The sequence below is a fragment of the Camellia sinensis genome, chromosome 13, assembly GCF_055761805.1.
Source record: "Camellia sinensis isolate YWXY chromosome 13, ASM5576180v1, whole genome shotgun sequence".
Lineage (NCBI taxonomy): Eukaryota > Viridiplantae > Streptophyta > Magnoliopsida > Ericales > Theaceae > Camellia > Camellia sinensis.
This window is the reverse complement of record NC_138973.1, coordinates 90474957-90502711: the sequence shown is the minus strand read 5'-3', so window position 1 is coordinate 90502711 and position 27755 is coordinate 90474957. Positions and strand designations below refer to the sequence as shown.

Below are 27755 nucleotides of genomic sequence, written 5' to 3'. Positions count from 1 at the left end.
TTTGTTTGGTTCCAGGGTGAGATACATGGATTATTGGCATTAATCTACTATGATGGCCCACAGAATGTGGTTCCCTTCTATGATCAAAGATCTGTTTTACCCTTGAAGGATTCAGCATGGATGATGTTTTGTCATAACGCAATGAGACATTTTAAGAAGGCCTTCGCAGTATCTTCTTTTTCCCACTTGCTATTAGTTTGCTATTCTTTTCAAATATGAACTGCACCAACAAATTTGAGACTTCTACTTGCAGGGAAGATTGGTCTCACGTATTTTATTTGGGGAAACTCTCTGAAAAGCTTGGATAACTCTCATGAGATGTCATTTTCATATTATGATAAGGCTATTGATTTGAATCCTTCAGCGGTAGATGCTGTCTACAGGATGCATGCTTCACGCTTAAAGTTACTTTGTACACGTGGCAAACAAAATAAAGAGGTTCTAAAGGTTGTTCCTATGTCGAACTTATCTTTCTTTTTTCCATTATCAAATTGCCTTCCACTCCTTGTTTCTTTTTTGTAGATTTCATTTTTTCCATTGATTTATTCATCTATGTGTTTTATTTGAAGTGGCAGATGAAAGATATCTAATATTCCATTTCAAAATAATTGCATCTAAATACATATGCATCTCCGCTTAGTCCTACACGAAGAGAAACGATCACTTGGACACAAACAAACATGTAGAAACATACACACCTACGCATGGTTGTAGTGTTTTATTTTATTATTATGAATTAGTTTTACCTTTATTATTGACAATATCTTCAACTTGCACAAGTAATGTTGTAGTTGATGTCTGTGCTATAATTTGTTTTTTTGTCTTGATTATTCTTGGGTCTACCTCAGGTTGTTGCAGAATATTCTTTTAGTGAATCAACAAAGGAGAATGTCATGAAGATATTGAGCAGAATGGGTACTGAAATTCCAGATTTGTTAATGGATGTTGAGGATAAAAGTATTCAAACCAATCCCGAGGATACAAAGCTAGTAGATTCACATCAGTTGGAAGAGGCGTGGCATATGCTTTACGGAGATTGCCTTTCTGCCCTCGAAATTTGTGTAGAAGGAGACCTCAAACATTTTCATAAGGCCAGATATATGCTTGCCCAAGGGCTGTACAGAAGGAGGTGAGAGTGGGGATCTGGAGAGGGCAAAGGATGAACTTTCCTTTTGCTTTAAGTCATGTCGCTCATCCTTCACAATTAATATGTGGGAGATTGATAGTATGGTCAAGAAAGGAAGGTACAAGCCTCGAACTATTTTTGCAACACAAATATTTTTCTTATTTGGCTCCATGAAGTAATTACAACGAAAATGTGTCTTTATTACCATGTTTGAGTAATTAAAAGAAAAAGGGACAAGTCATTATCATAGGAAATACTGAATAGTGTCATCTCCGCATTGAAATGATATCATTCTTGAAATGCTAAAATGATTCTACATGCTTTGCAAGAGTGATGAATCGTGTTTTGAATGTATTACTGGAAAGTCCCCAGTAAAGACTGGGTTTTGGCCTTAGTTTTAACATTAGGCTTCTACAGAGACATGCACATTGTCTATCCAAAATTAAATAAGGGGGAAAAACAAAAAAAAGAAAAAAAGAAAAAAAAAAAGAAATAAGAGGAAGTCCCCAGTAACATTTTCCTGTAGGTCCTTTGTTAGTTATTTTTATTAGCTTCTGAACGAAATAATTCAATAGACAATCGGCATATTTTTCCTTCTCTTAATTTCAGGTGCAAAACACCAGGGCCTTGTTTGGTTTGTTTTTCAGAAAATTTTTTGGGAAAATTTCTCTACAAACAAATTTTCAAGAGTAATCAAACCAAACAAATTTTTCCAAAAAAAATTTCAAAATTTTGTTTGGTTACCTACTTTCCAAAATCACTCTCTCTCTCATACACATCAAATCAATCACTTTTTTTAAAACTCTTTCCCCAAAACAATTTTTCAAAACCATTTCTAAAAAAAGGCAAACCAAACAAGTTTTCATACTTGTTATCTCAAAAACTACTCGACAAACACAAACCAAACACACCCCAGATCTTTCTGGGAACAGAAAGGTCCTTGAAGTTCACTTACCAGAAAGCTCTCGCAAATTTATCACTTGCATTCGGAAGTACATTCTGTTTTATTGGAAACTGTTGGAGGAGGCGGGAGACATCTGTACACTTGACCGGGCTTACATCTCTATTCGAGCAGATAAGAGGTACAACCATATTTTCATTTTAAAGATTTCCTTGATTATATGTTGCAGTAAGACTTACTATCAGTATCAAATCCAGTTCCCCTTGTGCCTTGAAGTTCTTGTTCTAGTAGCTCTTGGGAGGTATGTTAAGTCCCTAATTTCATTGACACATCAAACTGAGAATGTTGGCTCTGGTGCTGCAAGCCGCTCTGAGCATCTTCTGGAGAAAATTTTCTCCTTGTTCATTGAGCAGATGAACTTATGGTCAGATTTCTGCTATTTGCCCCAGATCATTAATCCAGAATTAACGGAGAGCAGCTTATATGGGTAAGTGATGCTGAGAAAATTAGTTTCCTAAGAAGCCTGAACTATATGCAAACTTACGGAGCTTCTAAATGTACACACAATATTTCCATGTACACCCACCAGAAATTATTATTATTTATGACAATTTTTTGCCAAGGCACAATTATCATTTAGGACAAAATTACAAAAAACAAAATTCGTTCTCCATCCCACCTCCCCAACTTACCACTCACCTCCTCGGCCACCCTCCCGATGCTGCTTCGTTTCTCTGACATCCTAGTTACAAGCATACATATCTGTATATATATGTGTGAGAGAGAGAGAGAGAGAGAGAGTATAGGGTGGGGGGTGTCCGGGAGGGGAGGGGCTGGGGTGGGGTGGGGTGGGGGCCATCAGGGGAATTTAACTATTCTAGTGTTCTGAATTGGCCAATGTGTTGATTCAGCATAGTGCATTCCAAGGGTTGTATACATCTTTAGCAATTTATTATCCAATACCAGTTCACATGAGAGAAACAGGTTCCTCTCCTGGTTTTACATACGTTCTAATAATTTTTCTCCTTGTAGATATCTGTACCAATATATCCAGTTATTAGAGAGAAATGTCAGAGTTTAAGTACTTGAAGGAATAAGTGAAGAGATACGAAAGCGTTTTAAGAATCCAAAGTTGTCAAATAGCAATTGTGCTAAAGTTTATAAGCATGTCTCGGTTGCTTGGTATCGGTCACTTGTAATTAGCTTCGCATTGATCACACCTTTACATTCTGGACTCTCAAGTGAGATCCAAGTTCCTAATCCATCAGATTTGGGGTCAGAGAGCAGCCAACAGCTCTGTGTTGATCTGCAGACAAATGAATTGTGGAATTCTTCCTTTGAAGACCCATCTAAAAAATCTTGAAACAAAATGGAACCCTTTATTGCCAAAAATCAAAATGGTTATAATCAAGAAAGCTTCAGAGCAAGATCTGGAGACAGCTGCCACACTGCTTGATGTTCTTACAACTTAAGTAGAGACACCTCCTGTGCAGTGCTCGCATCAAGTGTCAACCTGTATGTGGTGCCGTTTCAGTTAGCAACTGCAGGACACTTCTATCCCGGCCTCGATGGGGTCAATGCTCTTGATCTGAATATTCCGCGGAAGCTTCTTTTATGGGCGTAGACACTGTTGCATGGCCATTACACGAACATCCCGGCCGTAATGAAGTATTGTGAAGAAAATGCCAAGGTATTTAATTGAGTAAACTTTGTAGAGGTGTTTGGTTGGCATGCCAAAATGCATTGTGTAAATGAATGTAAATTAATTCCTAGGAGGTGATTGGCACTTTATTATGCTTTGTCCTTCAACACTGGCTGCTTTGGCTGCTTCTGTGGCCTATTGACTAAATTTTGGCTTGAATGTCTGCAGAAGCAGCCAAAACAACTTCAGCAATTGTTCTTTTATTAGATGTAGAGCATTATGAGAGTATAATTTACAATTGCATGTAAAAGGAATCTATGAGCAAATGGAACTAATATATCTTGGATTTTGGTTCTATATCTGCAGTCAAAGATGAAAATGGATCTGGAAGTTCATCAGTGCCATCAAATACAAATACACCCGCTGCTGGCGCTTGTAATACAGGTTGACTTCTCCTTATTTTTTTCAGTCTTCATTTTTTTCATATTTCTGAGGTTGCTTATTTTCTATATGCTCACACTGCCCAATATTTTGGGAACATATACGTGTGTCCGGGGCCAATGCCAACTGCTGTAGTATTTAAAAAAATTGAATTGGTGCCAGATTGTAATTTTCTTTCTTCTCCCTTACACACGAACTATATGTGTGCGCGTGCACGTGCTTGTGTGTTTAAAACTCTGTTTATGTCTCGTCTTTTGTTTCGGCACTTCGTCTTGTATTTATGAAAAATTCACCGGATCATTGCTCATGGAAATGACTAATTTCTATCGGGCCAGGGTCCTTCCGAACTGGAGGTCTTGTCTGTTGCTCGGATGCTCGCCATGTCAGCATTTTTTTTTAAATTAATGGTTCAGATTTTATCCACCTGTTTATAAACCCAATATTAGATCCAATTTAAAAACCTGACCCAATATTTAATGGGTCAATGGCTAGATAATTTATACTTTCAATTTACAAAAGGTACTGACGTGGCACAATCTTGAAGTCCGGAAAGTAGCCATCCTCATTTCTTTTTATTCCTTCTTTGGTTCTCTTGAATGTGTTAATTCATCATTCCTATTCACTGATGTTTATTCATAATGCTGATGTGATAGGTGGTGGGAAAGATGGAGCGAGTAAATCCAGTGTAGCAGAGGCTGCTACATCAACCACCGTGGCATCAGCTGCTGTGCCCAAAAATGAGAGCTCCCAAAATACGACATCTGCTTCATTGCCTGAAAGTGAGAGTGCACAGAATGTGGCATCTGCTTTGCTGGAAGGCAAGCCCACTCATGACCCAGTCATAAATCCAATTGGTGAGAAACTCCAAATCTGCCTGGTTGTAACAAAAATGTTGAAGAAAGGAGCAATCTGGATGTGCATGATGGAGCAGATCCAGGCAAAGGTTGACTTCAGTTTGGCCTTGCAACCGACACACTTTACATGTGTAGTGATATACGGCATGTATGGGGGGTCATTCTTTTCTTTTCTTCTTCTTAGAATGTAGAAAATGTTGTCTTGAAGAGATGACAGGACATGAGTGCTCATAAATACAGAGTCTTTTCTATTTTACTTATTACCTGAAGAGGTTTGTTTATGTCATGACAATCTCAAATTTTGCGATTTTTTATGTACAAACCAATTTCCTAGTAGAACAGTGAAATCGTACGCAAGTTGTTAGACATTTGAACAATAAAAATTTTCCATTTCTTTTGTTTGTTTAGGGGCTGAATTTTGCGCTCAAAACAGACTAGTTTGGGAACTACTTCTATTGTTTATTATTTATTTTGTATTCTTCTATATTTTTTAGAGGACGAAAAAAAATTTTATGCACTTTTTGAAAAAACAACTTTTTTTCTCAAAAAAAAAAGTCAAAAAACAAATAAAATTTCTTTTTGAGTTTTTATGCACTTTTTGATTTCAGATATGGAATACAAAATTTTGAGAAAAATGTAAAACTACAATCGTTGTACATTTACATAAACACTATGTATCCAAAAAAATTATCTATAATTTGAATGATTCTAATCTGTAATATACTTTCTTTTTTTCTTTAATGTTTGACTTGTAAATTGTTTTTACTTCTTGCTCTTACCCATCCCTCGAATGCATTGAAATTGGAAAGTTTTTAGAAAAATATCCTTAGTAGGCTTACAAGTAATGCTATGTGTCAAGTGTTATTGTTATCTAAGGGAAGTTTAATACTTTAGCATATGTTTATGTGTATTAGCTTAAACACGTATGTTTAAGTTGTAACCCTATTATCATTGAAATAATATTATAGCAGCTACTTCTCTCTTTCTCTCTCGGTTTATTCTTTTTCCTCTTCTTCTTCATCTGTGAAGCTAACATGGTATCAGAGCCTCTTCTTCTTCCTGGAAGAATTTTTTCTTGGTCTTTCTTTACTTACCTCTTGTTTTTTCATTTATTTCATGTACAATTTCCAAAAAAAAATCCCCATGCTCGAAATTTGATGGGCTTTCTCCTTATGATTTTATTTTAATTTTTTGTCCATTGTTTGGTGGTTTTTCTATTTTTGGTTGATTTTCTGGGAAAACGACTCATTTTTTGAAACTCCTTGCTCCAGCCTTTTTCGGGCTAATTTTTCTGTTCCTCTCTTCTCCTTGGGAGCCTACTGGACCAATGTGGTAGGTTAGGAGTCCTCTTTTGATGATTTCTTGAGGTTTCTGGGGTTGATTAGTCCTTTGCTTGCTCTATCTGGCTTGTTTTGGTGTGGGTTTGCTCTGTTTTCACCCATATTGGTGAGTTGCTGTCTCCAGTTGATTGTTTTCTGATTTGGTTGATACCTTGCTCTATTTTCCTATGACTGGGTTCGAAGGCCAGACTTCTAAGGGCCTTAAAGAAAAGGATTGAGTTGTGGTATGACTCTAGGTGATAGTCCTTCGCTTCAAATTAGTCTTGTTAAGCTTGATGGTATCAACTACTTGATTTGGTCTCGCTCCTGCAGTCTTGCTATCGCTACTTGTGGTTTGACTGGATATATTGATGGTACCCTCAAGCAACCCACTAATGATGGTGATTTGCGTACTCAATGGATTTCTGAGAATGCTTTGGTTATGACCTGGTTGATCAATTTCATGCAACCTACACTTAGTCGGACTTTCCTTTTGTTGGACACTACGCATAAGATTTAGACAGTTGTGGCACATATGTATTCTAAAAAAGGTAATGATGCACAGGCCTATGAGTTGTGGCAGAAGGTTCGAGGCTTAGATTAAAAGGATCACTCACTTGCGGTGTATTATTCTAAGCTGAGTGGCTTGTGGCAAGAATTGGATTATTACCAGAGCTTTCAGGCTGTTTGTTCTTACGATGCCTCTTTGTTTCAGCAGGCTATCGTAAAGGAATGTGTTTATGATTTCCTTGCTGGTCTTAATTTAGAGTATGATCAGATTTGCGTTCAAGTATTAGGCCGTTGTCCATTTCCCACAGTGCGAGAGGCTTATGCACTTGTTCAGTAAGCGGAGAGTAGACGTAGTGCTATGGTGCATTCCTCTCCACCAGATCGCTCTGCGTTTGTTGTTGCTCCTTCTTCGGGAGACACTATGCTTAGTTCATCTCAGTTTGGTAGCAAGGTTCCATCGGCTGATCGGGATTGCTTGAAGTGTGATTATTGTGGGAATGACAGACATGACCGGGCACATTGTTAGAAGTTGAATGGTCGTCCTTCTCGAGGCCATGGTCATAGTGGTGGGTTTCTTCCTCAAGCACATGGGTTCGAGGTTATTGCTAGCACCCCTCCTGACACTGGTCTTATTTCACAGGATGAGCTACACACTCTCAGGCGTTTGATGGCTCGGCTGGATTCTACCACAGCCTCTTCTTCTTCTGCTTCTTCCAACTTTGCTCATACAGGTAATCCTGCTAGTGTACTCAGTACATCCTCATCATCTGCTACCGACCACATGACAGGTGCCTCCCGTCTTTTTTATTCATATTCCCCTTGTTCTGGGCGAGATAAGGTTAGAGTGGCAAATGGCACTCTATCCTTTGTCTCTGGCAAGGGTTCGGTTCTTTGTTCCTCTTTATTATCTCTTTCATCTGTGCTTCATGTTTCTAATTTTTCCACTAACTTACTCTCTGTTAGTAGTCTTACCACCTTTCTAAATTGCTCCATGACCTTTTTTCCTACTCATTGTGTCTTTTAGGAATTGGCTACGGGGAAAATGATTGGCAGTGGTAGAGCACAAGATGGACTATACTTTCTGAATGTTGTTCCTTCTGCCTTACCTTTGTCATCTCAGGCTTTCAAGTGCACTACTGGCTCATCTCTTCATCTCCTCTATCAGTGGCATCATCGTTTAGGTCATTCGTCCTTTAGTGTTTTAGAGAAACTTTTTCCTTCTTTAGTTCGTGATTGTCCTAGGCATAATTTTGGTTGTGATGCTTGTAAACTTGCAAAGCATAAACGTACTTGTTATCCTTCCATTAATAAAAGAAGAACTTTTCTTTTTATGCTTATTTATACTGATGTGTGAGGCTCCTTCCTGTGGTTTCTACTTCTGGGTATCGGTGGTTTGTTACTTTTATTGATTGTTATTCCCGTGTGACTTGGATTTACTTGCTTCAAACTAAAAGTGAAGTGTTTTCTTGTTTTCAAATTTTTCATAAAATGGTGACTAATATTTTTAATGCTCAAATCAAAATTCTTCGGAGTGATAATGGGACTGAGTATGTTGATGGAGCTTTTCGGGCATACCTAGAAAAGCATGACATCTTTTATTAGACTAGTTGTGTTAGCACTCCTCAACAAAATGGAGTTGCTGAACGCAAGAATGACTATCTCCTTGAAGTTGCTCGCTCTCTCTTGTTTACCATGCATGTTTCTCCGTCTTTTTGTGGTGACGTTGTTCTTACCGCTACTTACCTTATTAACCGTACGCCTTCCAGTAACCTCAAATTTCAAATTCCTCTTGAACTTTTACCTGTCACTTATTCCCCTCCCCTTCTCTTCCTTCTCAGGTTTTTGGATGTGTGTGTTTTGTGCATCTCTAACCTCATGCTCGTGAGAAACTTGATCCTAAGGCTGTGCGTTATGTCTTTATTGGCTATTCTGATACTCAGAAGGGTCACAAATGCTATGATCCACACACTCGTAAAGTGTATGTTAGTATGGATGTCAGCTTCCGTGAATCTAAGTCCTTTTTTACTTCTTTCCCTCAATCTCCTCAGGGGGAGTGTGTTCCGGATGACATTGCAGATGTATCATATCAGCATGAGTTATCTTTTTTCCTTTCTAGTTAGCGGTCTATTATTTGTGGCGAGGGGGAGTCCAATAGTTCTCCTGATGTGGAGCTTGACATTGGTGATCGTTTGGACAGAGCTGATCTTAAGACTTACTCAAGGCGTCAGAAAAAATAGATTCCTCTTGTGCCACCAGGTCAATCATCATCCCTTGTGCCAGCTCTATATCATGTTCCGGCTTTGTCACAACCCAAACTCGCCTCTATAGGTTTAGTGTCGTAACCAGCCAGTAATCCTGGGATTACCAAAGGCCTCTGACCTAAATATCATATAATATAAGGGACTGCAGGAACAATTATATAAAATACATTGTCCATAGAGCTGTGCAGACATACATGAGACATAAATTTAAAACTTTATACACCAACCCACATATGACATCAAGTATACATTTACATTGTCATTAACTTAACACGTAAAAGAACTGCTCACAAAATAAACAAAGTCTTAAACTTATAGCTTGATCCACAAAACTCGACCACTTGACTGTTTCTGGAACCTCCTCGGGAGGCGCAAGGGTTGGCCAACAAAAATAGACTTCCAGACCTTCATCACTGAGTCTGGTCATGCATCTGGTCACCTACATACATTATATAAATAGTGAGCGGAAGCCCAGTGAATAATAACAGAGTAAAAAGTTTAATGAATGATGTCCCATATCAGATTTGGAAAGTAGAGTTCAAATCAGAAATAGATTCATATTCTTATTCAGAGTTCAAAAGCATGTACTTATTCAATTACACAGAGGATCATACGTGGTACACCCATTAGCACTAACAGATCAGATACAGAGCATTATGAGTCATACTTGACCAGTTCCATAAAGGAACCTCTGGTATCGGGAACAGATAACATACTTAAGCCATAGTATTGTTACCCTCGGGTGAGAGCCATGAGACCACGATATTATTACCCCCGGGCAAGGGCCTTGTGCTCATAGAGCACGGTATTGTTACCCTCGGGCGAGGGCCATGTGCTAAGGATTCCATGAATACTTTTCAATATATGGATAGTCATTCATTGATACAGAACATAGCATTTCAGAAAACTAATCATTTCTTGTCATATCATATCATTTCATATAGGAAAATATTTAAACATGAACATAGCTTTACAAAGTTATTACTCACAGATAGCTCCAAAGCAGACAGATAGAGCAGACAAATCAAACTAGTTGCAGCGCGTGACCTACATAAATATAACAGACAAACATATTGAAATACACACTCGGATATTACTTAACTCACTGTGTTTCGTTATTAGTGTGTTTCTAAGTCTTATCCTCATTATTATGGCTTAATTGAGGCTTAAGGATGCCTAAGATGCAATGAGGATGCCAAAATATACTTTAAAACACTTAGTCAAATTTTTTACAACAAGGTCTTCGCTCAAGCGCAACCTCGGTCGCTCAAGCGGTCTGTAAACTCTGCAAAAGTACTGGTTGCATGATTTTTTCGCCCGACGGTTGCTCGAGTGCAGAGTTGAGTAAAAAAGGTCCTCGCTTGAGCGCAATTCTTGTCGCTTGAGCGGTCTACAAAATTTTGTAAACTTCTGGGAGCATACATTTTACACTCAAGCCAACTTTTGGTCGCTCGAGCGAAAGTGCAAAACATAGAGTGGTCGCTCGAGCGTAGGTTCTGTCGCTTAAGCGGAGAAACAAAATTATGGGGTTTCTAGATTTGCTCCCAAGCTCAAAACTCGAATTCAAACCAATAAATCATGTTCTTTTGGGCCAAAAGCTTAAGGAAACATGTATAAACTTGGAAAACATTGGGAACTCAAAATCATTTCGCAAAATCAAAGCCCAAAAGCATGCCAATTGTGCAAACTCAAGCTTGAAATGTTGAAAACATCACATGCATGTAATTTCTTGACTTCAAAACTTTCAAAACATGATCAATCAAGGTAAAATGATATGAAACTTGATGACTTTCCAAACCCAAGGTGAATTAAGGACATGCATGAGAGAATTACTTGAAATTCAAACTCAAAAATGTGATGAAAGTGCATGCATGCATGGTATGGCTTAAATTCATCAATTCCAGCTCAATTCTTGCATTACACAACTTAATTTTCTAGAGTTCATGTCCTTGATATCATAATTTTTATAATCTAAGGGTTGAATTCTTACCTAGACTTTCCAAAGTGAGAACTAGAGGCTTAACCCTTGAGTCTCTAAGTCCAAACCCTTCAATTCCCTACAATTATTCTTTCCTTCCTTGAAGACAAGTCTCTTACTCTAATTCTCTATCTCTCACATTTTTGTGTAGGCTCAAATGTTGAAGAGGAGATGACTAAAGTGGTGTATAAGCCTTATATAGGCTTGATTAGGGAATTTAATTAATTAGGATTACCACTCATCAAGTGAGCATTAATTATTCTAATTATTTCGTTCCATATCGAATTTCAATTTAGCCCACCATAAATTTCCAAAACTCTCAAATAACACATAAACCAAGTCAATTTCATGTTTTGTGGCCAATAAGGCCCTCAATTCGCAGAGCGAAACGGAAGCACAAACAGATACTTCTACGATATACAAATATAAACACAAATAATGCAATACGCATGCAATTAATTCAGGAATTCACCTTAATTCCTTATTAGGCTCATTTTATCATGGATTAATAGTTAACCACAGGTCGGGGTTGTTACAGGCTTATTCTCCAGGTAATGACCCTCTGTCTACTTCTCCACCAATAGTTTATAGTCATATTGTTGATGATTTGAGTCTTCCTATCGCTTTTAGAAAGGGGGTTAGGGCTTGTACTCAACACCCCATTTTTAAATTTGTGTCATATGATTCATTGTCTCCTACATATCGTGCTTGTGTTTTGTCTCTGTCTTTTGTGTGTATCCCATAGGGTTGGAAAGAAGCTATCAATGATCCTAAGTGCAAAGTAGCTGTGGTAGAGGAGATGCAAGCTCTGAGCAAGAATAACACTTTGGAGTTGGTTTCTCTTCCTAGTGGAAAAAAAACTAGTAGGGTGTAAGTGGGTGTTTACCATTAAGCAGAAAGAAGATAGGATAATTGAACGGTACAAAGCAAGATTAGTGGCCAAGGGGTTTACCCAAACGTATGAAATTGATTATCAAGAAACCTTTACTCCTGTTGGAAAGATGAATTCCATTCGAGCTCATCTTTCATGCACTACTAACTTGGGATGGTCTTTACAACAACTGGATGTAAAGAATGCCTTTCTCCATGGTGACTTAGAAGAGGAGGTGTATATGTATGTACCACCGGGATTCTCATCTCAGTCTACAGATGGAAAAGTTTTCACGTTGAAGAAGGCTCTATATGGTTTAAAACAATCTACCCGAGCTTGGTTTGACTGATTTCTAAAGGCTATGTTGAGATTCAGGTATAGGCAGAGCAATGCAGATCACACCATGTTTGTCAAACACAATGCAAATAAGGTTATTGTGCTTATTGTATATGTGGATGACATAGTAGTGACAGGAAATGATGAGGAGGAAGTGATGCATCTCATGAGGCAATTGGCCAAGGAATTTGAGATCAAAGATCTTGGCTCGTTGAGATACTTTCTTAGAATTGAACTTGCTAGATTTGACAAAGACATCTTTATTTCTCAAAGGAAGTATGTTCTAGATCTTCTTGGGGAAACTGGTATGTTGGGTTGTAAACCATCTGATTCGCCATTGAAGCTAACCATCATCTCTGCAGTGGTGTTGGTGATCTTGTGGATAAGGATAGGTATCAGAGACTTGTGGGAAGACTTATATACCTTTCCCATACTCGTCCCGATATTGCTTATGCAGTCGGGATAGTGAGTCAGTTCATGCATGATCCTCATGCAATACATTTAGATGTAACATATCACATTTTGAGGTACCTTAAATCAGTTTCGGGAAAAGGGATTCTTGTAATAACCCTCACCACTGTCTACTGATAACCCTACTGATTACTGTTAAACTGAGACTGAACATGATTAGTAATTGAATTGATTGAAATACTGAACTGACTGATTGAATGTCCCAGTTTAAATGCATTTCTATCTGTTTGACTGTTAAACTATATGTTCATGTTTTATGCATTAAACTGCAAATTGAAGGCCTTATCGGTGGCCGAATCTGAAATTGATTGATGTTTTATGATCATTAGAATTTATGTGATTTTATGGTAAAATTTATTGAAAATTGATTTGGTATGGTTAAATTAGATCAAATAAACTAAATTGCATGGGTTGGACTAATTACCACTTTGCCATGCCTAGTGGACCACTAACTAAACACTTTGAGCTTCACACACACTTGGCCAAAACATTTTCATCAGCCATTTTGAGAAGTAAGAACCGGCTAGAGTGAGAGAAATAGGAGGATTGTGGAATCAACTAGGAGATTGGCTTGAATTGTGGAAGAATTGGAGATTGATAGCAATTGAGCTTCTAGACTTGTGATTGAGGACCCAAGGTAGGATATTTAACCTCTTTTTAATGTATTTGTGTATTGTCTTGCATGATCCATGAGGAACTAGAGATCCTACCCAAGAGTTGGTTCAAAATGTTGAATTGTAGCATGTATCATGCATGCATGTTTCCATTCTTGAGTCTTGAAGCTATTGTTCATGAAATTCACATGCATGTTCATGTTTTTGCAAATGGACCATGATTTCATCTTGTTTTTGATAAAATTGGCTCATTAGAGTAAGTATTGGAAGCTTTGAATTGGTTTAAACTCATGCATGTCATGTTTGAGTTATGTTCATGAAATTTAGTTTGAAATTGGGTTGAATTGATCTTCCTTTGGGGCTTTGATTTTACAATTGAGCTTTGAATCATGTTATATTATGAGTTTTGAAGTGTTTTCCATAAAATTGGCTCAAAAGGATCGAATTTGGTACATTGAAACTTGATTTTTAGTTTGAGGTTCGAATCTGGGAATTTCCAGATTTTGAACTCACGCTCGAGCGGGGTGACTGGGGCTCGAGCGTGAAATTCGTGCTCCCAGCACTTTGCACTGTTTTGAAGTCTGCTCGAGCGGGGTAATTTACGCTCAAGCGGGACCTTGTGTCTTACGCTCGAGCGGGTGTCGAGCGCCCAATCGAGCGTGATTTTCACCCATCCAGCACTTTTGACTGTTTTGCAGTACGCTCGAGCGGGTAAGTCTACGCTCGAGCGGAAACCTTTGTCTGCATGTCCGCTCGAGCGGAGTAACCTACGCTCGAACGGGACCCCTGTTTTCTGAAAATTTTGAAAAATGTTTTAAAGTGCATCTTTGCATCCTCATCCCATCCTAGGCATTCTTAGGCCTAATTTAAGGCATCTTAATGAGGATACTGATGTAAAACCACACCGAGTCTGAGTAGGGACTAAGTCTTTGATTCCTGAATATGAACTTAGTGTGTGTTCATCCTGTAAACTGCGTAGGGTTGGCATCTGAGGACGCGCTTTAGCTTAACTGTAGCTCAAAACTCTGTGAGTAACAATTATGTAAAGATATGTTCAAATATGAATATCTTCTGAATGGTTTAACTGTACTGTTTCTGAATTGATACTGTTAACTGAATGAATGTATGTCCTCTATTCTGAACTGTATTGTGACATCCATAGTAACTACTGTTACTGTTACTGCTACTGTTACAGAGATCTCTGTCAGTTTCTATCTTGAAACTTCTGTTTACTATTATGATGGCCATTATTGACTGCTCGGTCTTCCAAGACCTACTGTTTACTGTACTGTTCTGCTAATGGATGTACCACATATGACTGTTATGATTGAATGACTGATATACTGAATCAATTGATTGTTTTCAATATTGAAAGGACATTCATTCTTAACCTCTTTACGCATTATGTTATTCACTGGGCTTTAGCTCACTGTTCATATATATATGTAGGTGTTCAGGCACCGGACCGTTGCTAGAAGCGTCGGGGTAAACTCCAGTTTTGTCAAGCCAACCTATGTACCTCACTGCGAGGTTCCGAACCTATTTCAAGCTAAGGCTATGGGGTGTTTTAGTTTTCCCCCTTTCTGTTCTGTTTTTGTATAGACTGTATAGACTGTTACTGTACTGTTTTAATAGGGATTAAGTCCCTGTCCCGATCGATTGTAAATGTTGTACATACTGTTTTGCACTGATTGTATATATGTATGAAAAGTCTTTTTGCATACAGACTGTTACAGCTCATTGGACATTGTTTATTTACTGTTTTGGCTTCTGCTAGCCCCTGTACTCTGTTTTACTATTTTACTGTTAAGCAGGCCTTCGGTAATCACGGATTACTGGCCGGTTACGGTGTAAAACCCATAGGGGCGGGTTTGGGTCGTGACAGAGTGGTATCAGAGCGATACTTACCACGAGTTATACCGCACACACGTGTCCAAATGAGCTATAGGATGTCCTAGAAAAGTGATTAGGGCATTACATGAGCATGATAAGTGTGTGTGGCTATGACATGACTGAATATATACTAATGCGATAATCTGTTTAAAGTATGCAACTTCTTATCTTTATTATTACCATGTTGCATATAGTGAAAGTGAAATGGATAATGCAAATACTGCTGATGGAACTGAATCATCTGACGCCAGAATGGCGAGACTTGAAAAAACTGTTGAACTGCTAACTGAAGCCTTAAGGCAACAGCAACAGCAGAACCCACAGCTCCCATCTCCTCTTCCGGTACAGCCGGAACCGAATGTTAATGATGGGGATATAATTGCTCTGACACAGAAGTTTAGCAAGATGAAACCGCTATCCTTTCAGGGAGGCCTCAAACCACTAAAAGCTGAAGCTTGGGTTCTTGAAATAGAAAAGCTATTTGAAGTATTTCCGTGCACTGAAGCACATAAAGTATTGCTAGCTACCTTCATCTTGCAAGAAGAGGCCAAAAGGTGGTGGATACTAGTCTGTGACACCAACACCGTTATGAATTGGGCTCAATTCAAAGGAGCCTTCTTTGAGAAGTATTTTCCTCAGTGTGTCCGAGACTGAAAAGTGACTGAGTTTGAACAGCTGAGACAAGGCACCATGTCGGTAGCCGAGTATGAAACAAAGTTCACCGAACTTGCCAGGTATGCACCACACATGGTGGACACCGATTACAAAAAGGCTAGGAAGTTTGAAGGCAGCCTGAATGTGGAAATTCTTGACAGAATAAATGTACTGAAACTGTTGAAGTATGTAAATGTTCTTGACAGAGCCATCATGGCTGAAGCAAACATTGGGGCACTGAAACAGCCTAAAACACCAGGAATTGAATGGCGTGGTAAGAGACGGGGTTTTAAATTCAAGAAAGACAAAAATAACCCGTTGAACAAAAAACAAAATACAGGGTCAACGACTACTTCTAGTCAAGGGAACCGTTCCATACCGCCCTGTTCTAAATGTGGTAAGAACCATAAGGGAGTTTGTTATAAAATTTCTAGTGCTTGTTACAGGTGTGGCAAGGTGGGCCACATGGTCAAAGATTGCCCTTCCACTTCACAGGGCAATAGTAAAGCTGCACCAAGCGTAGCAGTATCAACTGTTGCATCAAAACCTAACCCTAAAGCTACCGGGAAAGAGCCTATGAGGCAGGGCCAAGTGTTCACCCTAGTACCGGGAGATGTGCAGAATACTGAGACCATTGTGTCAGGTATCCTCTCAATTTGCACTCAAAATGCATATATTCTGATTGATTCGGGGTCTACACATTCATATGTATCGCATGCTTTTTCGCGAAAATTGAATAGACCATTAGAACCCATGAATTACTTGTTAGCTGTATCTTCACCTGTCGGGGGATCTGTGACTTGTGCTTATATGTACCCTGCATGTGAAATTATTGTTAGGGATATGCATCTGTATATTGACTTACTGTCGTTAAATATTGACCATTTTGATGTAATATTGGGGATGGACTGGTTACAAAAATATCATGCTACTATTGACTATGTAACAAAACAAGTAATTTTCCGTCCACCTGGTTTACCCGAATTTGTGTTTGACGGAATTGGTGTAGTACCTCCCCCATATCTAATTTCATCTATGAAAGCCTGTAAATTGATTAAGAAGGGGTGTAAAGGGTATCTGTGTTCTGTATTGACTGTCTCTACTGATGATAATGTTAATGTGAACAGTATTCCTATAGTTAGAGAATTCTCAGATGTTTTTCCAGATGATCTACTAGGGGATTTGATTGATAGGGAGATTGAGTTCACTGTTGATGTGATTCCGGGTACACAGCCAGTATCTAAAGCTCTGTATAAAATGGCACCTACCGAATTGAAAGAACTGAAAGTTCAACTGCAAGAACTGTTAGATAAAAAGTTTATCAGGCCCAGTACTTCACCGTGGGGCGCACCTGTCTTATTTGTGAAACAGAAAGACTACTCACTGAGACTCTGTATCGACTACCGTGAGCTGAACAAGGTAACTGTGAAAAATAAATATCCATTGCCGCGTATTGATGACTTATTTGATCAGTTACAGGGTGCTCAAGTTTTCTCTAAGATTGATCTCAGATCCGGATATCATCAGTTGAAAGTTAAACCAGAGGACATTGATAAAACTGCTTTTCGAACGAGGTATGGACATAACGAATTTTTAGTTATGCCTTTCGGAGTTACCAATGCACCTGCTACATTTATGGACCTCATGAACAAAATCTTTAAACCATTCCTCGATGACTTTATTGTTGTATTCATAGATGACATTCTGATTTATTCCAAGAGTAGAGAAGAACATGAACATCATCTGAGACTTGCCCTACAGACCTTAAGAGAACAGAAACTTTATGCTAAACTGTCTAAATGTGAATTTTGGCTTGATCATGTTATGTTTTTGGGACATGTTATTAGCAAGGATGGAATTTCAGTTAATCCACAGAAATTTGAAGCAATGGTAAATTGGCCTAGACCAACAAATGTTACAGAAGTCCGAAGCTTTTTGGGATTAGTTGGATATTACAGAAGATTTGTCAAAGATTTCTCCAAAATTGCCTTACCGTTGACTCAATTGACTCAAAAGGGGATATCATTTGACTGGACTGACCAAAGGGAATCAGCTTTCCAAGAGTTGAAAACTCGACTTGTGACTGCACCAGTTCTTACCCTACCTTCAGGTACGGATGGTTTTACCATTTTTAGTGATGCTTCTCACGAGGGTTTGGGATGTGTTTTAATGCAGAATGGGAGAGTAATTGCCTATGCTTCCCGACAACTGAGACCGCATGAAAAGAATTACCCAACCCATGATCTAGAACTTGCTGCAGTAGTGTTTGCACTAAAAATCTGGCGTCACTACCTTTATGGGGCGACATGTGAGGTGTATACAGACCATAAGAGTTTAAAGTACTCCTTCACACAGAAGGAACTGAATATGAGGCAGCGGAGATGGTTAGAACTGATAAAAGATTATGATCTACAGATTTTGTACCATCCGGGAAAGGCCAATACCGTTGCCGATGCACTGAGTCGGAAATCGATTGGAAACTTAGCCTATTTACTCACCAGACAGAAAGAGTTGCTTTGTGACCTTGAAAAATCTAAAATTGAGATTGTTTTGCGAGAACAAGGTAGAACAATAGCTGTTATTTCTACTCAACTGGCACTGATTGAAGAGATTAAAGAGAAACAGCAACAGGATGACTTCTTGAAGAAGATCATCGAAGAACGGGAATCTAAACCGAAATCGGACTTCAAATTTGAAAATAATGTATTGAAATTCCAGGAAAGATTGTATGTACCGAATGATTCTGAACTGAAAAGAAGAATTCTGCAAGAGGGCCACAATTCAAAACTGTCTATCCATCCGGGGAACAAAAAAATGTACCAAGACCTGAAACTGAATTTCTGGTGGCCGGGAATGAAGAAAGAAATTACTGATTTTGTATCAAAGTGTCTTCATTGCCAACAAGTCAAAGCGGAACATCAACGACCCGCAGGCTTACTGCAACCCTTACCTATACCAGAGTGGAAATGTGAACATATCACCATGGATTTCATTGTTGGTTTACCTCGCTCTAGTAAAGGTATGGACTCAATTTGGGTTATAGTTGATAGACTGACTAAATCTGCTCACTTCTTACCTGTCAAAACAATTTATAATGCGGACAAATTGGCTATACTCTATATTGATGAGATTGTTAGATTGCATAGAATGCCTGTGTCCATTGTTTCTGATAGGGACTCAAAATTTACATCGAGATTCTAGCAAAGCTTAAAGATTGCATTGGGTACTGAACTGAGACTGAGTAGTGCCTATCATCTTCAGACAGATGGCCAATCAGAAAGAACCATCCAGACTCTGGAGGATTTACTGAGAATGTGTGTTCTTGATTTCCAAGGAAATTGGGAAAGCCATTTGCCTTTAGCTAAATTCGCCTACAATAACAGTTATCATTCAAGTATTGGTATGGCACCTTTTGAGGCATTGTATGGCAAAAAATGTAGATCTCCGATTTGCTGGGCAGAAATTGGAGATGGGCCTTTGCTTGGGCCCGAGATTGTATATGAAACGACTGAGAAAGTAAAACTGATACAACAGAGACTGAAAACCACACAGAGTCGACAGAAAAGTTATGCGGATGTCAGAAGGCGAGACAGAGAGTATGAAGTATGTGATAACATTTTTGTAAAAGTGACACTGATGAAAGGCCAGACTCGTTTTGGAGTCAAGGGCAAACTGGCGCCAAGATATGTCGGACCGTATGAGATTATTGAGAAAATCAATCCGGTGGCGTATCAAGTAGCGCTTCCTCCTGAAATGGAGCATATGCATAACGTCTTCTACATCTCTATGTTGAGGGACTACCTCCGGGATCCTTACCATGTGATTGAGCTTACTCGTGTAGTGTTGAGTGATGACTACACTTACGAAGAATGGCCTATTCAGATTGTAAATAGACGGATCAAGAAGTTGAGGAACAAAGAGATCCCGTTAGTGAAAGTTGATTGGCAAAACCATGGTGGTGTGTATGCCACTTGGGAGAGGGAAGATGACATGGCCAAGAGATATCCTGAATTGTTCCTACTGAATCCTGTTTTCTTCCAGAATAAAGGTAATTCGAGTTTGAAGGACCAAACTCTTTATAAGGAGGGGAGACTGTAATAACCCTCACCACTGTCTACTGATAACCCTACTGATTACTGTTAAACTGAGACTGAACATGATTAGTAAGGTGCCGTTTGGCAACACTTACGTTTTCAGTTTTCTGTTTATATTTACAAAAATTTTAAAAACTCAAATAAAAACTTGTTTGGTAAAATTTTTGATTTATAAATTAGTGGTCTCAGTTTATAAATTTAGCCAAAAAATGAAAACAAAAAAAATGTGTTTCCGTTTTCAATTTTCAGTTTTTTTTTTTTTTACCACCCAACACTAGCCACCACCCGCCACCATTTTCCACCACCGTCTTCCGTCACCACCACCCACTCGCCACCACCACCCACCTGCCATCAACCCACCACCACCCACCACCCGCCACCCGCCACTACCATCCACCGCCTGCCACCTACTTGCCACCACCACTCATCACCCACCTGCCACCACCATCCAACACCTGCCACCACCAGCCACCCATTACCACCACCCACCTGCCACCCACCTGCTACCACCACCCACCTGCCACCGCCGCCGCCGCCACCACCCATTCGCTACCACCCACCACCCGCCACCATCACCCACCCACCCGCCCGCCACCACCCGTCATCCGCCACCCACCTGCCACCACCACCGGCCACCACCACCACCACCACCCGCCATTGTCATCCACCCACCCACCACCACCACCACCTACCCACCACCACCCGTCCGCCACCACCCACCACCCACTTGCCACCCACTCGCCACTACCACCCACCCCTCACCACCACCACCACCACCACCACCTACCCACCACCACCCGTCCGCCACCACCCACCACCCACTTGCCACCCACTCGCCACTACCACCCACCCCTCACCACCACCACCACCACCACCATTCACCACCCATCCACCCGCCACCCGCCACTACCATCCACCGACCGCCACCTATTTGCCACCACCACTCACCACTCACCTGCCACCACCATCCACCACCAGCCACCTGCCACCCACCCGCTACCACCACCTACCTGCCACCACCACCACCCACTCGCTACCACCCACCACCCACCACCCGCCACCGTCACCCACCCATTCACCATCACCACCCACCCGCCACCACCAGTCATCTGCCACTTACCTGCCACCACCACCCACCACCTGCCATCACCACCACCACCATCCACTCGCTACCACCCACCACTTGCCACCGTCACCCACCCACCCACCCACCACCCGTCATCCGCCACCCACCTGCCACCACTACTCACTACCCGCCACCACCACCACCACCACTCGTTACCACCCACCACCCGCCACCGCCACCCACCCACCCACCCACCACCACCACCACCCACCCGCCGCCACCAGCTACCCATCACCCACCGTCACCACTTTCCACTATAGTCTTCCGCCGCCACTTGTCACCACTTGCCATTTTTCACTATTTTTTATATTTTTAAATTTTTTTAAACATTTTGTCAATTACCAAACGCGTTTGTAGTTTATGTTTTTCTAAAAATAAACAAAAACCAGTTTATAAAATTTTTGTAAATATAAACTGAAAACGTAAACATTACCAAACACACCCTAATTGAATTGATTGAAATACTGAACTGACTGATTGAATGTCCCAGTTTAAATGCATTTCTATCCGTTTGACTGTTAAACTATATGTTCATGTTTTATGCATTAAACTACAAATTGAAGGCCTTATCGGTGGCCGAATCTGAAATTGATTGATGTTTTATGATCATTAGAATTTATGTGATTTTATGGTAAAATTTATTGAAAATTGATTTGGTATGGTTAAATTAGATCAAATAAACTAAATTGCATGGGTTGGACTAATTACCACTTTGCCATGCCTAGTGGACCACTAACTAAACACTTTGAGCTTCACACACACTTGGCCAAAACATTTTCATCAGCCATTTTGAGAAGTAAGAACCGGCTAGAGTGAGAGAAATAGGAGGATTGTGGAATCAACTAGGAGGTTGATAGCAATTGAGCTTCTAGACTTGTGATTGAGGACCCAAGGTAGGATATTCAACCTCTTTTTAATGTATTTGTGTATTGTCTTGCATGATCCATGAGGAACTAGAGATCCTACCCAAGAGTTGGTTCAAAATGTTGAATTGTAGCATATATCATGCATGCATGTTTCCATTCTTGAGTTTTGAAGCTATTGTTCATGAAATTCACATGCATGTTCATGTTTTTGCAAATGGACCATGATTTCATCTTGTTTTTGATAAAATTGGCTCATTAGAGCAAGTATTGGAAGCTTTGAATTGGTTTAAACTCATGCATGTCATGTTTGAGTTATGTTCATGAAATTTAGTTTGAAATTGGGTTGAATTGATCTTCCTTTGGGGCTTTGATTTTACAATTGAGCTTTGAATCATGTTATATTATGAGTTTTGAAGTGTTTTCCAGAAAATTGGCCCAAAAGGATCGAATTTGGTGCATTGAAACTTGATTTTGAGCTTGAGGTTCGAATTTGGGAATTTCCAGATTTTGAACTCACGCTCAAGCGAGGTGACTGGCGCTCGAGCGTGAAATTCGCACTCCCAGCATTTTGCACTGTTTTGAAGTCCGCTCGAGCGGGGTAATTTACGCTCAAGCGGGACCTTGTGTCTTACACTCGAGTGAGTGTTGAGCGCCCAATCGAGCGTGATTTTCATCCATCCAGCACTTTTGACCGTTTTGCAGTACGCTCAAGCGAGTAAGTCTACGCTCGAGCGGAAACCTTTGTCTGCATGTCTGCTCGAGCGGAGTAACCTATGCTCGAGCGGGACCCCTGTTTTCTGAAAATTCTGAAAAATGTTTTAAAGTGCATCTTTGCATCCTCATTCCATCCTAGGCATTCTTAGGCCTAGTTTAAGGCATCTTAATGAGGATACTGATGTAGAACCACACCGAGTCTGAGTAGGGACTAAGTCTTTGATTCTCGAATGTAAACTTAGTGTGTGTTCATCCTGTAAATTGTGTAGGGTTGGCATCTGAGGACGCGCTCTAGCTTAACTGTAGCTCAGAACTCTGTAAGTAACAACTGTGTAAAGATATGTTCAAATATGAATATCTTCTGAATGGTTTAACTGTACTGTTTCTGAATTAATACTGTTAACTGAATGAATGTATGTCCTCTATTCTGAACTGTATTGTGGCATCCATAGCAACTACTGTTACTGTTACTGCTATTGTTAGAGAGATCTCTATTAGTTCCTATCTTGGAACTTCTGTTTACTGTTATGATGGCCATCATTGACTGCTCGGTCTTTCAAGACCTGTTGTTTACTGTACTGTTCTGCTAATGGATGTACCACATATGACTGTTATAACTGAATGACTGATATACTGAATCAATTGACTGTTTTCAATACTGAAAGGACATTCATTCTTAACCTCTTTACGCATTATGTTATTCACTAAGTTTTAGCTCACTGTTCATATATATATGTAGGTGTTCAGGCACCGGACCGTTGCTAGAAGTGTCGGGGTGTAACAACCCTCATACTGATTACTGATTAATGACTGATTGATCACCAGTTACTGTTAAACGGAACTGATAATGACTGATAACTGACTGATAATTGAACTGAGTAAAGTACTGAACTGACTGATTGAAATTGGAATCTGAATTAACTGAGTATATGTTAGTTAATTGCATTCTATCTGTTTGATTGTCTGATTATCTGTTCATGTTTATATGTTTAAACTACTAATTGAAGGCCTTATCGGCGGCCGAATTAGAAACCGATTGATGTTCCGTGACCCTCATAATTAATGTGATTTTATGGTATATTTATCTGAAAATTGATTAGGTATGATTAAATTAGATAAAATAAGCTAATTAAAGAGTTTGTTTTATTTACCATATTGCCACCCTTAGTGGCCCACTCAACATACATGTTTGAGCCTCATTACACCTTGTATCAAAAACACATTTCCATCAGCCATTTCTCCTTGCTTTGCCGACTTAGAGAGAGAGAGAGTGAGAGTTTGTGTAGTTCTTGAGATTTGGCTTAAACAACTTAGAGAATTGAAGGTTGATTGTTGCTTTGTGGTCCTACACTTGTAATTGAGGCTCTAGGTAAGAGAACTCAACCTTTATTGATGTGTTTGAGCTAGTTCTTGCATGGTTCATGTTAATTTGTAGAGTTAAGTCATGATTTGGTCCATAAATGATGGATTGAAGATCATTTCTTGCATGCATGTTGGTATTGTTGCATTTTGAGGTTGATTACATGGACATTGGTACATGCATGCTCATATTGTTGTTATAGACCATGTTTTCATCTGGTTTTGGAAAGAAATGAGCTCATTTGAGCAAGCTTTGGAGCTTCAATTTGGTTTAAAACTCATTCATGCATGTTTGAATGATTGTTCTTGAAAATGGGTTTGAATATGGTTTTAATTGACTCACCTTTGGGGCTTGAATTCATGAATTGAGCTTTGAAACTTGTTATACATTGAATTTAATGATGTTTTCCAGAATTTGGGACCAAGAGGTCGAGTTTGGAGTGGTTGAATGCTTGGTTTGAGCTTGGGAGGCAAATCTGGAAATTCCAGATTTGGCTTCCTCGCTCGAGCGAAGGATTCCCCGCTCGAGCGAGCACCTTTGTCCAGGGCTCCGCTCGAGCGACCATCGAGCGACCATCGCGCGTAAAATTTCAGCATCCAGTACTTTTACTGTTTTGCAGACCGCTCGAGCGAAGGATTCCTCGCTCGAGCGAAGCCTTTGATTTTGGACTTACGCTCGAGCGTAGAAAGTCTCGCTCGAGCGAGGCTCCTATTTTCAGCAAACTTTGCGAAATATTTTCTAAGTGTATTTTTGCATCCTCATCCCATCCTAGGCATTCTTAGGCCTAGTTTAAGACATTTAGATGAGGATATCATTGTAGAACACACCAAGGCAAATTAGGGATTTAGTTATGTTATTTCCCAACTGTGTAGCTTAGTGTGTGTTCAACCTGTAAACTGTGTAGGGTTGGCAACTGGGGAGACACGCTCTAGCATACTGTAGCCCAGAACTCTGTGAGTAACAATTGTGTAAAGATATGTTCAACTGATTATCTTCTGAATACTGAACTGAACTGTTTACTGAACTGGTATTATTTACTGAATGAATGTATGTCCTTTATTTCTGAACTGTACTGTGGCATCCTTAGTATCTACGGTTTACTGTTACTGTTACTGTCACAGAGATCTCTGTCGGTTTCCTTGTGGAACCACTACTGTTTACTGACTGATGGCCATCATTACTGTTCGGTCTTTTAAGACCTACTGTTACTGTTATGCTAATGGATGTACCACATATGACTGTTTACTGTACTGAGCAACTGAATTACTGATTGAAATGAACTGTTTTCATTACTGTAAGGACATTCATTCTAAACCCCTTTACGCTTTATGTTATTCACTGGGCTTTAGCTCACTGCTCATATATATATGTAGGTGTGCAGGCACCAGACCGCAGCTAGAGGCGTCAGGGTTACTCCAGTTTTGTCAAGCCAGCCTTTGTGCCTCACTGCGAGGTTCCGAGCCTACTGTTAAGGCTTAGGGGTGTTTTAGAATTTCCCCCTTTTTGTACTGTTTCACTGTTTTGTATAGACTGACTGTTTACTGTACTGTTATACAGGGATTAGGTCCCTGTACTGTGTGACTGTTAATTTTGTATACTGTGTTGTACAGACGGAATGTTTTCTGTACTGTTATGTGGGGTTGAGTCCCTAGTTAAGTGGATGTGAATATTGTGTATACTGTTATGTACTGCTTTTGTATAATGTATGAAAAGCCTTTTTGCATACAGACTGTCACAGCTCAATGGACACTATTTATTTACTGTATTGGCTTCCGCCAGGCCCTGTACTCTGTTTCACTGTATTACTGTTCAGCAGGCCTTCGGTAATCTCGGATTACTGGCCGGTTACGGTGCTAAACCCATAGGGCCGGGTTTGGGTCGTGACAGAGTGGTATCAGAGCGATACTTACCACGAGTTATACCGCACACACGTGTCCAAATGAGCTATAGGGTGTCCTAGAAAAGTGATTAGGGCATCTCATGAGCATGATAAGTGTGTGGTTATGTTATGACTGAATATCTGTTAATGTGTTAAACTGTGAAACAAATGACTGCTTATGTTTAAAACCGTTACAACTGCTTATAGTGAAATGGACAATGCAAATGAACCTGAGTCCTCATCTACTGAGGCAAGAATGGAAAGAATGGAAAGAATGATAGAACTGATAACTGCTAGACTTGAACAACAACAGAACCAACCGCCCCCACCTCCTCCTCCTCCGGTACAGCCGGAACCTAATGTTAATGTGGATGATGGGGATATTATTGCTCTCACCCATAAATTCAGCAAGATGAAACCGCCATCCTTTCAGGGAGGCCTTGAACCGTTAAAAGCTGAAGCTTGGGTTCTGGAAACAGAGAAATTATTTGAAGTGTTTCCGTGCTCAGAAGCGAACAAAGTACTGTTAGCTACCTTCACCCTACAAGAAGAGGCTAGAAGGTGGTGGATGTTAATCCGTGAAACAAACATTGTTATGACTTGGGCTCAGTTCAAGGAGTCCTTCTTTGAAAAGTACTTCCCTCAGTGTGTCAGGGATAGAAAAGTGACCGAATTTGAACAGCTGAAGCAGGGCACAATGTCCGTTGCAGAATATGAAACCAAATTTACTGAACTTGCCCGTTATGCACCGCACATGGTGGATACTGAATATAAGAAGGCCAGAAAATTTGAAGGTGGCCTTAATGTGGCAATACTTGACCGGATAAATGTTTTGAAATTACCGACTTTTGTGGGTGTTCTCGACCGGGCATTGATGGCCGAGTCGAACATTGCAGCAGTGAAACAATCTGAAACACCAACGACTGAATGGCATGGAAAAAGGCAGAGTTTCAAATTTAAGAAAGGCAAGCACAACCCAGCCAACAAGAAACAGAATACGGGGTTGACAACTAGCCCCAGCCAAGGGAGTGGTTTCATACCACCCTGTTCTGAATGTGGCAAGAAGCACAAAGGGGTTTGCTACAGAATATCTGGAGCCTGTTACAGGTGTGGCAAGGTGGGCCACATGGTTAAAGACTGCCCCTCTGCTCCACAAGCCAGTGGTAAAGCTGCACCAAGCGCAGCAGTGTCAAATGCTCCACCAAAGCCTAACCCTAAAGCTACCGGGAAAGAGCCTATGAGGCAAGGCCGAGTGTTCGCACTAGTACCGGGAGATGTGCAGAATACCGAGACCGTTGTGTCAGGTATTCTCTCTATCTGTACTCAAAATGCATATGTACTGATTGATTCGGGGTCTACGCATTCTTATGTATCATATGCTTTTTCACGGAAATTGGATAGACCCTTAGAACCCATGAACTATCTGTTAGCCGTATCATCACCCGTAGGGGGATCCATGACATGTGCTTATATGTACCCCGCATGTGAAATTATTGTTGGGGATATGCATCTGTTTATTGATTTACTGCCATTGAACATTGATCATTTTGACGTAATATTGGGGATGGATTGGTTACAAAAATATCATGCCACTATTGACTGTGTGACCAAGCAAGTTGTTTTCCGTCCACCTGGTTTGCCTGAATTTGTGTTTAATGGGAGTGGAGTAGTACCTCCTCCGTATTTGATTTCGTCAGTGAAAGCTGTTAAATTAATTAGAAAGGGTGTAAAGGATATCTGTGTTCTGTACTGACTGTGTCTACTGATGATAGTGTTAAAACTGATGTGAATTGTATTCCTATAGTCAGGGAATTTCCAGATGTTTTTCCAGATAATCTTCCAGGA

The 27755-nt window shown here is 40.1% G+C and overlaps 1 protein-coding gene and 1 pseudogene across 2 annotated transcripts in view; one reads left to right on the top strand and one right to left on the bottom strand.

Annotated features, from left to right (window-relative positions):
• LOC114312257 (calcineurin-binding protein 1-like) overlaps positions 1-5371 on the top strand; it is a 46886-nt pseudogene extending 41515 nt beyond the window's left edge. The window contains exons 12-20 of the transcript XR_014347911.1: positions 16-159; positions 240-447; positions 849-1251; positions 2036-2514; positions 3060-3717; positions 3801-3810; positions 3898-3954; positions 4036-4113; positions 4764-5371. The product of XR_014347911.1 is annotated as a calcineurin-binding protein 1-like (transcript). The remainder of the gene's footprint in view (positions 1-15; positions 160-239; positions 448-848; positions 1252-2035; positions 2515-3059; positions 3718-3800; positions 3811-3897; positions 3955-4035; positions 4114-4763) is intronic.
• A 3886-nt stretch (positions 5372-9257) lies between these two features.
• Positions 9258-27755, bottom strand: part of LOC114312969 (thioredoxin domain-containing protein 9 homolog) — a 33250-nt gene continuing 14752 nt past the window's right edge. The window contains exon 4 of the mRNA XM_028259266.2: positions 9258-9493. Coding sequence (XP_028115067.2) covers positions 9317-9493 — 177 coding nt within the window. The 3' untranslated portion in view covers positions 9258-9316. The remainder of the gene's footprint in view (positions 9494-27755) is intronic.